At 38.2% G+C, this 13,528-nt stretch overlaps 1 protein-coding gene across 1 annotated transcript; it reads left to right on the plus strand.

Annotated features, from left to right (window-relative positions):
• The first annotated feature begins 844 nt into the window (after window positions 1–844).
• On the plus strand, window positions 845–10,475 carry LOC131636849 (uncharacterized). The gene is made up of 4 exons (XM_058907437.1): window positions 845–932; window positions 2,858–2,921; window positions 3,495–4,518; window positions 10,190–10,475. The coding sequence occupies exon 3, from the start codon at window positions 3,499–3,501 to the stop codon at window positions 4,357–4,359; it is 861 nt and encodes a 286-aa protein (XP_058763420.1). The 5' UTR covers window positions 845–932; window positions 2,858–2,921; window positions 3,495–3,498; the 3' UTR covers window positions 4,360–4,518; window positions 10,190–10,475.
• The last annotated feature ends 3,053 nt before the right edge of the window (window positions 10,476–13,528 follow it).

The raw sequence follows: 13,528 nt of genomic DNA on the forward strand, positions 1-13,528 counted from the left end.
GAAATTTCACGATTACTTCAACAAAAGGAAGAGGCCATTCAGCCATACAATGAGCCTCTAGAGATCATTAACCTTGGTTCCGATGGAAACAGAAAAGAGGTTAAGATTGGAGCTTCACTCAGTTCAGAGATCAGAGAGAGTTTGATACAGCTGCTCAAAGAATTCTCAGATGTCTTCGCTTGGTCTTATCAAGATATGCCAGGGTTGGATACCAGTATAGTGGAGCATCACTTGCCGTTAAAAGCCGAATGCCCTCCGGTCAAGCAAAAATTGAGAAGAACTCATCTGGAGATGGCCATGAAAATCAAAGAGGAAGTTCAAAAGCAGATTAACGCAGGTTTCCTCGTCACTTCAGAATACCCTCAGTGGTTAGCTAACATTGTTCCCGTTCCTAAGAAAGACGGAAAAGTCCGCATGTGCGTCGACTACAGAGATTTGAACAAAGCTAGCCCTAAGGATGATTTTCCTTTACCACATATTGATATGTTGGTAGACAGTACAGCAAAATCCAAAGTTTTCTCATTCATGGACGGATTTTCAGGATACAACCAGATCAAAATGGCACCTGAAGATGAAACAACCCGTTTTTTTATAGTATTTATTTTATTATATTATTTTATACTTTTAGTGTGTTAAATTAATTATTTAATAGTTATGAGATTTAATTATTAATTTAATTAATTAAACTCGAGTGCATTTGTGTTTAATAGAGTTAATTAAATTTTTAGAGAGTTAGATTAATTGGGCCTATTTATTGGAGTGATAGGCAATTGGGGGGTGTTATTAATTTAAAGCCCAAAATAATAAGTAAAGATAGTAAGAGAGGAAACAAGAGAGAGACATCATTTTTATCAATTGCTGGTTTTTGAAGAATAGAAGTGGAGGAGAGGAACAAGAAGAGGAACTAGGGTTTTTGGAGGAGAAAACAAGAGGTAAGGGGGAGAATCCCTAATCATTTTGGGATAGTATAATGGGGTAATGGGTAGGTTAATATATTTATGTTTGCCTATAGATAAATCCTATGAAATATGTATCTGTTGATTTCTATTTTGCTATGCGGAAACTGTTGAGAAATTGGACTTCTTTTAATACTGGGAACAAACACTTCATACCCCTTTGAAAAAAACGAAATGGGGAGGAAGAAGTGTAGGCCCCGAATAACATCACTATATGGTGATGAAGACCAATGGCTGTTTGTTTAGGTCATTCCAACATGAATGGTCAGAGTATTTAATTGATAGAAATAGTAGCTGGCCTTGAACCGTGAGCCACTAGTACTCCTTATTCTATCCGCTACCTGTTGTTTTTTTTCTTGAAATTAAAGAAAATCGTGAACCTTTTCTTTTGATGATATGAAACGTAAAAACCCCATATTATATTTCTTAATGGAATTGCTACTGTGCTAGTTATTACACAGGGAATGGAAATGTGAACCACCCACTTAATTCTGAATGGAACACACTCATGTCAACTAGCTGCTAGCCAATTAAAAGAAAGATTGAACACCACTTGTTGTATTCTTTTACTGTAGCCATTCGGTTCATGCTTTGTTAAAAGGAAAGAAAAGAAGCTACATGTGCTTGTGTTAACAAGTGAAAATGTGAGGTGCATATCATTAGTTAATGGACCAATTGTAGTGCTTCCACACTGTAGCGCCTGTTTGGTCTAGAAACAAGTGTGTGAGCTACACTATAGAGACATCATAAGAGTTGAATGCTAGGTCCATTGACCAACATGAAAAATGAGTCACCAACCTACTATAGTTAACAGGATTTGATACAATCAGTAACTTAGTCACATGGCAATTGAATAAACATTTTTTTTTATTTACTTAATTGAATACAATACTGGGATGTACTATTGGACATCCAAAAACGTGAATGCTGTCCTACTATATGTAACATGTGAGGAACATGCATACTATTAATAAATGGGCATGTTTCTAGGATAATTCTAAGGTTAAAAACTCCTAGGAGTAGTTAGGTGACATAGTTCTTATGTTTTTTTTTAGTTTAATGAAAGGAGTGAATCTTATAATTAATAAATTGTGATGCTAGCATATGATAATAATAATTATTAGTGATAATTGAAATGGTGGATTGAAATTGCATGTTGGGTATTATATATGAATGATGCGTATGCGATGAGAATGTTGTGTGCAATATTGTGGATAATTCATAGAGTGAATTATTGTGATGTGCTAAATATTAAGATGGTAGAGATGATTTTAATTGCATATGTTTGATTAATATTGTACATACATTCATATCATGGATGCCTTGAAACAAAGGTGGTTTGCTTTGAAACATAAGCGAGGCTTAGATTCTAAAGTGAATCGGAAGCGGTAAACTATATGTTTACGTTTGGTGGGCTTTGGTCTTGTCCGGATCGGAAGCGTGGCTTGGATTCTAGATATTGAATCGGAAAGCGGTGAAACTTTGGGTTCACAATTCGGTACCACATGCATAGTGTCACATATCTTGCATTGAGTCACATTAAAATTATGCGATAATTGAGTATGTGAAGTTGATGTGATTGTAATATGTGTATGAGTTTGATAATTGAAACGAGTGAAGTGTGAATACATATTTGATTAAATGTGTGAATATGTGAGAATCATGATTGTGTACTTATTTGGGAATATGATAGTAGAATTGAAATATTATACTATTTAAGCTTGTTGTATACCTGATAACATGTGATTTATGTGTTGATTACTATTATATATTTCGTTTTATATAGTATGACTAATTACTTGAAGTATTGATTTAATCGTTGTATTCTATTATACTTTCTTCATAATGGTTCGTATTCTCACCCTTCTGTTTTAATGTTGCCCTCGTTTGGCGACATGCAGGTTCTGGAGTTTAGTAGCCGCGTGTGACCTAGCCGGAGGTTCTTCCTTGGTTATTGGAGACTAGGTAGTGAGTCGATGCTCTGGTCATGTAACACTGGGTAGACTAGGTGTATTGAACTCATGTTATATTTGCGTATGTATTATGCTATGACTGGTGAACTTATTTATTGGTTATATGTCTTTTGAGAGGCTTACAAGCCAAACCATTTTGATTATGTTTATGTTGAATTGAGATTATTAGTCGATGTATGATCATGGTATGAGACATGAATCATTATAAATCACATGAGTGTCATATAATTCCGCTGTGAATGCATATTCAGGTTAAATTGTGATTTGATATTGAGTGTTATTGAAAATGACCAGGAGTATTGTGCTGTATAGATAAATGCTATCAGTTTTTTTTAGGTTTTTAGTTCTTCTAAAAGCATCAATGTGACACCCTTTTGAATTATATGCATGTTATTCTCTGATTATTTGTTAGATATTTTGGGGTATAGAAAGGGGTGTTACATTAGTGGTATCAGAGCATGGTCGACCAGTTGGTCAATAGTAGTTAATGTTTTCTTATCTAGTTGTATTTGATTTGTGTACCTAACACGATCGATACTGTTTGTCTGGTTGTTTGGTTGTCTAGGACAATGGTTGCAGGCAGGAATGATGATGCTATTGCTGAGGCATTGAGGATGTTGGCTGGCTCCATTGGTCAGATTCCTCAAGCGAATGCTGGTAATCGAAATGGAGATGATGATGAGTACCGTGCTTTAGGGAGATTCCAGAGGAACAATCCTCCTGTTTTTGAAGGTGAACATGAACCTGATAAAGCTCAAGCTTGGCTGAAGGCGATTGAGAAGATCTTCAGAGTTATGAACTGTACTGATGCTCAGAGGGTGCAGTTTGGTACTCATATGCTGGAAAAGGAAGCTGAAGATTGGTGGAACAACACTCTTCAGAGGTTTGAAGAAGATGGCACTGAGGTTACTTGGGATCTTTTCCGTGATGTCTTCTTGGAGAACTATTTTCCTGAAGATTGTCGTGGGAAGAAAGAGGTGGAGTTCCTTGAGTTGAAGCAAGGAAATGGTACAGTTGCTGTTTATGCTGCTAAGTTTCAAGAACTTATCAAGTATTGTCCCCACTATAATACTGCTAATGCTGAGAGATCTAAATGTTTGAAGTTTGTGAATGGATTGAGGCATGATATCAAGAAGGCTATTGGTTACCAACAGATTACCCGTTTTACTGAGTTGGTTAACAAGAGTCGGATTTATGATGAGGATAGTAGAGAGAGTGCCTCTATCTACAAGAGTTTGAAAGGAAAGAATCAGGATCGTGGGAAACCGTATGATGACAAGAGGAAACAAGCTGGTTTGGCAAGAATCCAAGTTGGGGAGGATCTTCTAATTCACCTAAGTGCTTCAAATGTGGTATTGAGGGTCATAAAGCTGCTGAGTGCAAGAAGGAGGTTACCACTTGTTTCAAGTGTGGAAAGTATGGTCATATAGCTACTAATTGTAGAGGTGGTTCGAACGTGACTTGTTTCAACTGTGGAGAGAAAGGCCATGTTAGTACAAAGTGTGACAAGCCAAAGAAGGAGCAAGCAAAAGGGAAAGTGTTTGCATTGTCTGGTGCGGGAGCCACTACTGATGAGAGGCTAATTCAAGGTACGTGCTTCATTAATGGTACACCTTTGATTGCTATTATTGATACTGGTGCGACACATTCTTTCATTTCCTTGGATTGTGCTAGAAGATTGAATCTTGTATTATCTGATATGCGTAGAAGTATGGTTATTGATACACCTGCTATGGGTTCTGTTTCTACTTCTTATGTATGTCTGAATTGTACATTGAGTATCTTTGGTAGAGATTTTGGGATCGATTTAATTTGTCTTCCTTTAGAACAACTTGATGTGATTTTGGGCATGAATTGGTTGGAATTTAATCGTGTGCATATCAACTGTTTTGATAAGACGGTCATCTTTCCTGAGAATTGTATTAAAGAAGATTCATTCTTATCCGCTAAGCAAGTCAACGAATCGATTCATGGTGGAGCTGAATTGTTTATGTTGTTAGCAACCCTAGATGTGCGCGAGAAGAGAACCATTGAGGAATTGCCTATAGTCTGTGAATTTGCAGAGGTATTTCCTGATGATATAATTGATTTACCACCAGAACGAGAAGTTGAGTTTTCGATTGACTTAGTTCCTGGAACTAGTCCTGTATCGATGGCTCCATATAGGATGTCCGCTTCAGAGTTGAAAGAATTGAAGAGTCAACTTGAAGAGTTACTTGAGAAGAGATTTATTCGTCCTAGTGTATCTCCGTGGGGTGCACCTGTTCTTTTGGTCAAGAAGAAAGAAGGTTCGATGAGATTATGTGTTGATTATAGACAATTGAACAAAGTGACGATTAAGAACCGATATCCACTTCCGAGAATTGATGACTTGATGGATCAGTTGGTTGGAGCATGTGTGTTTAGCAAGATTGACTTGAGGTCTGGTTATCATCAGATTCGCGTTAGAGCTGAGGATATTCAGAAAACTGCTTTTCGGACGAGGTATGGTCATTACGAATACTCTGTGATGCCGTTTGGTGTGACTAATGCACCTGGTGTGTTTATGGAGTATATGAATAGGATCTTTCATGACTACCTGGATAAGTTTGTTGTAGTATTCATTGATGACATATTGATTTACTCTAAGAGTGAGGAGGAGCATGCTGAGCATTTGAGGGTTGTTTTGTACGTGTTGAAAGAGAAGAAGTTGTTTGCTAAGCTATCTAAATGTGAATTTTGGTTAAGTGAAGTAAGCTTTCTTGGGCATGTGATTTCAAGTGGAGGCATTTCTGTTGATCCTTCGAAGATTGAGGCTGTATCCCAATGGGAGGCACCTAAGTCTGTTGCTGAGATTAGAAGTTTTCTTGGTTTGGCTGGTTATTACAGGAAATTCATTGAGGGGTTTTCGAAGTTGTCGTTACCGTTGACGCAGTTGACTAGAAAGGGTCAAGCCTTTATTTGGACTTCGCAATGTGAAGAGAATTTTCAAGAACTCAAGAGAAGATTGACTTCTGCTCCCATTTTGATTTTACCGGATCCATTAGAACCCTTCGTGGTATACTGTGATGCTTCTTTGTTGGGATTGGGAGGTGTTCTAATGCAAAGAGGACAAGTTGTAGCTTATGCTTCAAGGCAACTCAAGGTTCATGAGAGGAATTATCCTACACATGATTTGGAGTTAGCAGCTGTGGTGTTTGTGTTAAAGCTTTGGAGACATTACTTATTTGGATCAAGGTTTGATGTATTTAGTGATCACAAGAGCTTGAAGTACTTGTTCGATCAGAAAGAGTTGAATATGAGACAAAGAAGATGGTTGGAGTTCTTGAAGGACTACGATTTTGGGCTAAACTACCATCCTGGTAAAGCGAATGTTGTAGCCGATGCATTGAGTAGGAAGTCATTACACATGTCTATGTTGATGGTTCGAGAGTTTGAATTATTGGAACAATTTAGAGACTTGAGTTTGTTATGCGAAGAGACTTCTAGTGGTGTGAAGCTTGGTATGTTGAAGCTTACTAGTGGTATTTTGGATGAGATTCGAGAAGGACAGAAATCTGATTTGAGTTTGGTTGATCGATTCACATTGATTAATCAAGGAAGAGGTGGTGACTTTCGAATTGATGAGAATGGTATTATGAAGTGTCGTGATCGAGTTTGTGTTCCAGATGTTGCGGACTTGAGAAAGAGGATTCTTGAGGAAGGACATAGAAGTGGTTTGAGTATTCATCCGGGCGCTACTAAAATGTATCAAGACTTGAGGAAGATGTTTTGGTGGCAAGGTATGAAGAAAGACATAGCGGAATTTGTGTATTCTTGTTTGACTTGTCAAAAGTCAAAGATTGAACATCAAAAACCGTCTGGTTTGATGCAACCGTTATCTATTCCCGAGTGGAAATGGGATAGTATATCCATGGATTTTGTTTCAGGTTTACCGAGGACATCGAGTAATTGTGAGGCAATTTGGGTCGTTGTGGATAGATTGACTAAATGTGCTCATTTTATTCCGATGAGGATGGATTATTCAATGGAGAGACTTGCTAAGTTATACATCGAGAGGATTGTGTGCTTACATGGTATTCCATCGAGTATTGTTTCGGATAGGGATCCGAGGTTCACTTCGAGGTTTTGGGAAGGCTTGCAAAGTGCATTGGGTACGAAGTTGCGTTTGAGTTCCGCATATCATCCGCAAACTGATGGTCAAACGGAGAGGACTATTCAGTCACTTGAGGATCTCTTAAGGTCTTGTGTGTTGGAACAAGGAGGAAATTGGGATAGTTTCTTGCCTTTGATCGAGTTTACTTATAACAACAGTTTCCATTCGAGTATTGGAATGGCACCTTTCGAAGCGCTTTATGGTAGGAGGTGTAGAACTCCTTTGTGTTGGTATGAGTCGGGAGAGAGTGTTGTGGTTGGACCCGAATTGATTCAAGCGACTACTGATAAAATTAAGATGATTCAAGAGAAGATGAAGGCTTCTCAAAGTCGGCAAAAGAGTTACCATGATAAGAGGAGGAAAGCTCTTGAATTCGAGAAGGATGATCATGTTTTTCTTCGTGTTACGCCAATAACGGGAGTTGGTAGAGCGTTGAAGTCACGTAAGTTAACACCACGTTTTATTGGTCCTTACCAAATTTCAGAAAGAGTGGGTGAAGTAGCTTATCGGATTGCATTGCCACCGTCTCTTTCTAATCTCCATGATGTGTTCCATGTATCTCAATTGAGGAGGTATATTGCGGATCCATCGCATGTTGTTCAGTTGGATAATGTACAAGTAAGAGATAATTTGACGGTTGATACAACACCTATGCGGATTGAAGATCGGGAAGTGAAGAAGCTTCGTGGTAAGGAAATCGTTTTGGTGAAAGTGGTGTGGGGCGGAGTCGCCGATGGCAACATCACTTGGGAACTCGAGGATAAGATGAGGGAATCATATCCGGAATTATTCGTTTGAGGTAAATTTTCGAGGCCGAAAATCTTTTAAGTTGGGGAGAGTTGAAACAACCCGTTTTTTTATAGTATTTATTTTATTATATTATTTTATACTTTTAGTGTGTTAAATTAATTATTTAATAGTTATGAGATTTAATTATTAATTTAATTAATTAAACTCGAGTGCATTTGTGTTTAATAGTTTTAATTAAATTTTTAGAGAGTTAGATTAATTGGGCCTATTTATTGGAGTGATAGGCAATTGGGGGGTGTTATTAATTTAAAGCCCAAAATAATAAGTAAAGATAGTAAGAGAGGAAACAAGAGAGAGACATCATTTTTATCAATTGCTGGTTTTTGAAGAATAGAAGTGGAGGAGAGGAACAAGAAGAGGAACTAGGGTTTTTGGAGGAGAAAACAAGAGGTAAGGGGGAGAATCCCTAATCATTGTGGGATAGTATAATGGGGTAATGGGTAGGTTAATATATTTATGTTTGCCTATAGATAAATCCTATGAAATATGTATCTGTTGATTTCTATTTTGCTATGCGGAAACTGTTGAGAAATTGGACTTCTTTTAATACTGGGAACAAACACTTCATACCCCTTTGAAAAAAACGAAATGGGGAGGAAGAAGTGTAGGCCCCGAATAACATCACTATATGGTGATGAAGACCAATGGCTGTTTGTTTAGGTCATTCCAACATGAATGGTCAGAGTATTTAATTGATAGAAATAGTAGCTGGCCTTGAACCGTGAGCCACTAGTACTCCTTATTCTATCCGCTACCTGTTGTTTTTTTTCTTGAAATTAAAGAAAATCGTGAACCTTTTCTTTTGATGATATGAAACGTAAAAACCCCATATTATATTTCTTAATGGAATTGCTACTGTGCTAGTTATTACACAGGGAATGGAAATGTGAACCACCCACTTAATTCTGAATGGAACACACTCATGTCAACTAGCTGCTAGCCAATTAAAAGAAAGATTGAACACCACTTGTTGTATTCTTTTACTGTAGCCATTCGGTTCATGCTTTGTTAAAAGGAAAGAAAAGAAGCTACATGTGCTTGTGTTAACAAGTGAAAATGTGAGGTGCATATCATTAGTTAATGGACCAATTGTAGTGCTTCCACACTGTAGCGCCTGTTTGGTCTAGAAACAAGTGTGTGAGCTACACTATAGAGACATCATAAGAGTTGAATGCTAGGTCCATTGACCAACATGAAAAATGAGTCACCAACCTACTATAGTTAACAGGATTTGATACAATCAGTAACTTAGTCACATGGCAATTGAATAAACATTTTTTTTTATTTACTTAATTGAATACAATACTGGGATGTACTATTGGACATCCAAAAACGTGAATGCTGTCCTACTATATGTAACATGTGAGGAACATGCATACTATTAATAAATGGGCATGTTTCTAGGATAATTCTAAGGTTAAAAACTCCTAGGAGTAGTTAGGTGACATAGTTCTTATGTTTTTTTTTAGTTTAATGAAAGGAGTGAATCTTATAATTAATAAATTGTGATGCTAGCATATGATAATAATAATTATTAGTGATAATTGAAATGGTGGATTGAAATTGCATGTTGGGTATTATATATGAATGATGCGTATGCGATGAGAATGTTGTGTGCAATATTGTGGATAATTCATAGAGTGAATTATTGTGATGTGCTAAATATTAAGATGGTAGAGATGATTTTAATTGCATATGTTTGATTAATATTGTACATACATTCATATCATGGATGCCTTGAAACAAAGGTGGTTTGCTTTGAAACATAAGCGAGGCTTAGATTCTAAAGTGAATCGGAAGCGGTAAACTATATGTTTACGTTTGGTGGGCTTTGGTCTTGTCCGGATCGGAAGCGTGGCTTGGATTCTAGATATTGAATCGGAAAGCGGTGAAACTTTGGGTTCACAATTCGGTACCACATGCATAGTGTCACATATCTTGCATTGAGTCACATTAAAATTATGCGATAATTGAGTATGTGAAGTTGATGTGATTGTAATATGTGTATGAGTTTGATAATTGAAACGAGTGAAGTGTGAATACATATTTGATTAAATGTGTGAATATGTGAGAATCATGATTGTGTACTTATTTGGGAATATGATAGTAGAATTGAAATATTATACTATTTAAGCTTGTTGTATACCTGATAACATGTGATTTATGTGTTGATTACTATTATATATTTCGTTTTATATAGTATGACTAATTACTTGAAGTATTGATTTAATCGTTGTATTCTATTATACTTTCTTCATAATGGTTCGTATTCTCACCCTTCTGTTTTAATGTTGCCCTCGTTTGGCGACATGCAGGTTCTGGAGTTTAGTAGCCGCGTGTGACCTAGCCGGAGGTTCTTCCTTGGTTATTGGAGACTAGGTAGTGAGTCGATGCTCTGGTCATGTAACACTGGGTAGACTAGGTGTATTGAACTCATGTTATATTTGCGTATGTATTATGCTATGACTGGTGAACTTATTTATTGGTTATATGTCTTTTGAGAGGCTTACAAGCCAAACCATTTTGATTATGTTTATGTTGAATTGAGATTATTAGTCGATGTATGATCATGGTATGAGACATGAATCATTATAAATCACATGAGTGTCATATAATTCCGCTGTGAATGCATATTCAGGTTAAATTGTGATTTGATATTGAGTGTTATTGAAAATGACCAGGAGTATTGTGCTGTATAGATAAATGCTATCAGTTTTTTTTAGGTTTTTAGTTCTTCTAAAAGCATCAATGTGACACCCTTTTGAATTATATGCATGTTATTCTCTGATTATTTGTTAGATATTTTGGGGTATAGAAAGGGGTGTTACAGAAGACATGGAAAAAACAGCTTTCATTACCCCCTGGGGCACGTTCTGCTATCGTGTTATGCCTTTTGAACTAAAGAACGCAGGGGCAACTTATCAAAGGGCCATGACTACACTTTTCCATGACATGATGCATAAGGAGGTGGAAGTCTATGTGGACGATATGATTGCCAAATCAGAAAATGAAGAAGATCACATACAGGATCTGACTAAGTTATTTCAACGCTTACGGAAGTTTCAGCTTCGCCTGAACCCCAACAAGTGCACCTTTGGTGTCTACTCAGGAAAACTCCTTGGTTTCATCGTCAGCAAACGAGGAATTGAAGTAGATCCAGACAAAGTCAAGGCAATTCAAGAAATGCCTTCGCCCAGAACCGAGAAACAAGTTAGAGGATTTCTTGGACGTCTGAATTACATTTCGAGATTCATATATCTCATGACAGCAACTTGTGCTCCTATTTTCAAACTTCTACGGAAAAATCAAAGTTGCGTCTGGACAGACGATTGTCAGAAAGCGTTCGACAGCATTAAGGAATATCTGCTCGAACCACCCATCTTATCTCCTCCAGTGGAAGGAAGACCTTTGATAATGTACTTAACCGTCTTAGAAGATTCCATGGGTTGTGTCCTTGGACAGCAAGACGAGACAAAGAGAAAAGAGCATGCCATCTACTACCTGAGCAAGAAATTCACTGACTGTGAATCCCGCTACTCCATGCTCGAGAAGACGTGTTGTGCTTTGGCCTGGGCTGCCAAGCGTCTCCGCCAGTACATGATTCGACATACTACTTGTTTGATCTCTCATATGGATCCAATCAAGTACATCTTTGAGAAGCCTGCTTTAACCAGGAGAATTGCCCGTTGGCAGATGTTGTTATCAGAATATGACATTGAGTATCACGCACAGAAAGCCGTGAAAGGAAGCATTCTAGCTGAGCATCTGGCTCACCACCCACTCAATGGTCATGAATCAACCAGTTTCGACTTTCCGGACGAGGACGTCATGTACCTCAAGATGAAAGATTGTGATGAGCCACTACCAGACGAAGGACCTGAGATAGGATCCCAGTGGGGCTTAATCTTTGACGGAGCTGTCAATGCTTATGGACGAGGAATTGGGGCAATCATTGTTACACCTCAGGGTACCCATATTCCATTTACTGCCAGATTAACTTTCAAATGCACAAACAATGAGGCCGAATATGAAGCTTGCATCATGGGTCTCGAAGAAGCCATGGATCTAAGAATCAAACACTTGGATGTATATGGAGATTCTGCTTTGGTCATCAATCAAATCAAAGGAGAATGGGAAACACGCCAACCAGGGCTAATTCCTTACAAAGACTACGCGAGAAGATTATTACCATTCTTCGACAGGGTAGATTTTCATCACATTCCTCGTGAAGAAAACAACTTGGCTGATGCACTAGCCACACTCTCTTCCATGATTAGGATAAATCATTGGAATGACATTCCTCAGATTGATGTTATGCGCCTGGATAGGCCCGCTCATGTTTTCACAGTAGAAGCAATCATCGACGACAAACCGTGGTACTACGACATCAAGAACTTTCTTCAAAAGCAAGAGTACCCTCTTGGGGCATCAAAGAAAGATAGAAAGACTTTGAGAAAGTTAGCTTGTAGATTCTTCCTGAATGAAGATGTTCTGTACAAGAGAAACTTCGACATGGTTCTGCTCAGATGCGTTGATAGAAAAGAAGCAGAAATGCTCATGAGAGAAATACATGAAGGTTCCTTTGGTACTCACACCAATGGACATACCATGACAAGGAAAATACTGAGAGCAGGATATTATTGGCTGACGATGGAGTCAGATTGCTACCAGTACGCAAAGAGGTGTCACAAATGCCAGATCTACACCGATAGAATCCATGTGCCACCATCTCTGCTCAACATACTCTCTTCCCCTTGGCCTTTCTCCATGTGGGGAATCGACATGATTGGAATGATCGAACCAAAAGCGTCCAACGGACATCGCTTCATCTTGGTAGCCATGGACTATTTCACCAAATGGGTTGAAGCAGCTTCATATGCAAACGTTACAAGACAAGTTGTCGTCAGGTTTATCAAGAATCACATCATCTGTCGCTACGGCATTCCTAGCAAGATAATCACTGACAATGGGTCAAATTTGAATAACAAAATGATGAAGGAGCTTTGTGAAGAATTCAAGATCGAACATCACAACTCATCTCCTTACAGGCCAAAGATGAATGGAGCTGTAGAAGCAGCTAACAAAAACATCAAGAAAATCATTCAGAAGATGGTCATCACTTACAAAGATTGGCATGAAATGCTCCCATATGCTCTTCATGGTTACCGTACATCAGTACGTACTTCGACTGGAGCAACTCCTTTCTCCCTTGTATATGGCATGGAGGCAGTCCTACCTATAGAGGTTGAGATTCCATCAATGAGAGTCTTGATGGAGGCCAAATTAACAGAAGCCGAGTGGTGTCAAAGCAGATTCGATGAATTGAACTTAATCGAAGAAAAGCGCATGACAGCTTTATGCCACGGACAGCTATATCAACAAAGAATGAAGAAAGCTTTCGACAAAAAGGTTCGACCTCGCACAATCAAAGAAGGCGACCTTGTACTCAAAAAGATTCAATCTTTTCTCACAGATTCGATAGGGAAATGGACTCCCAATTATGACGGCCCCTACGTGGTCAAGAGAGCTTTCTCAGGAGGAGCCTTAATACTCACGACTATGGATGGAGAAGAATTCACCCGTCCTGTGAACGTCGACGCAGTCAAGAAATACTTCGCCTAAATAAATAAAAGAACAGCTCGCTAAGTTGAAAA

The sequence above is a fragment of the Vicia villosa genome, unplaced genomic scaffold (assembly GCF_029867415.1).
Source record: "Vicia villosa cultivar HV-30 ecotype Madison, WI unplaced genomic scaffold, Vvil1.0 ctg.001844F_1_1_1, whole genome shotgun sequence".
NCBI classification, from domain to species: Eukaryota; Viridiplantae; Streptophyta; class Magnoliopsida; order Fabales; family Fabaceae; genus Vicia; species Vicia villosa.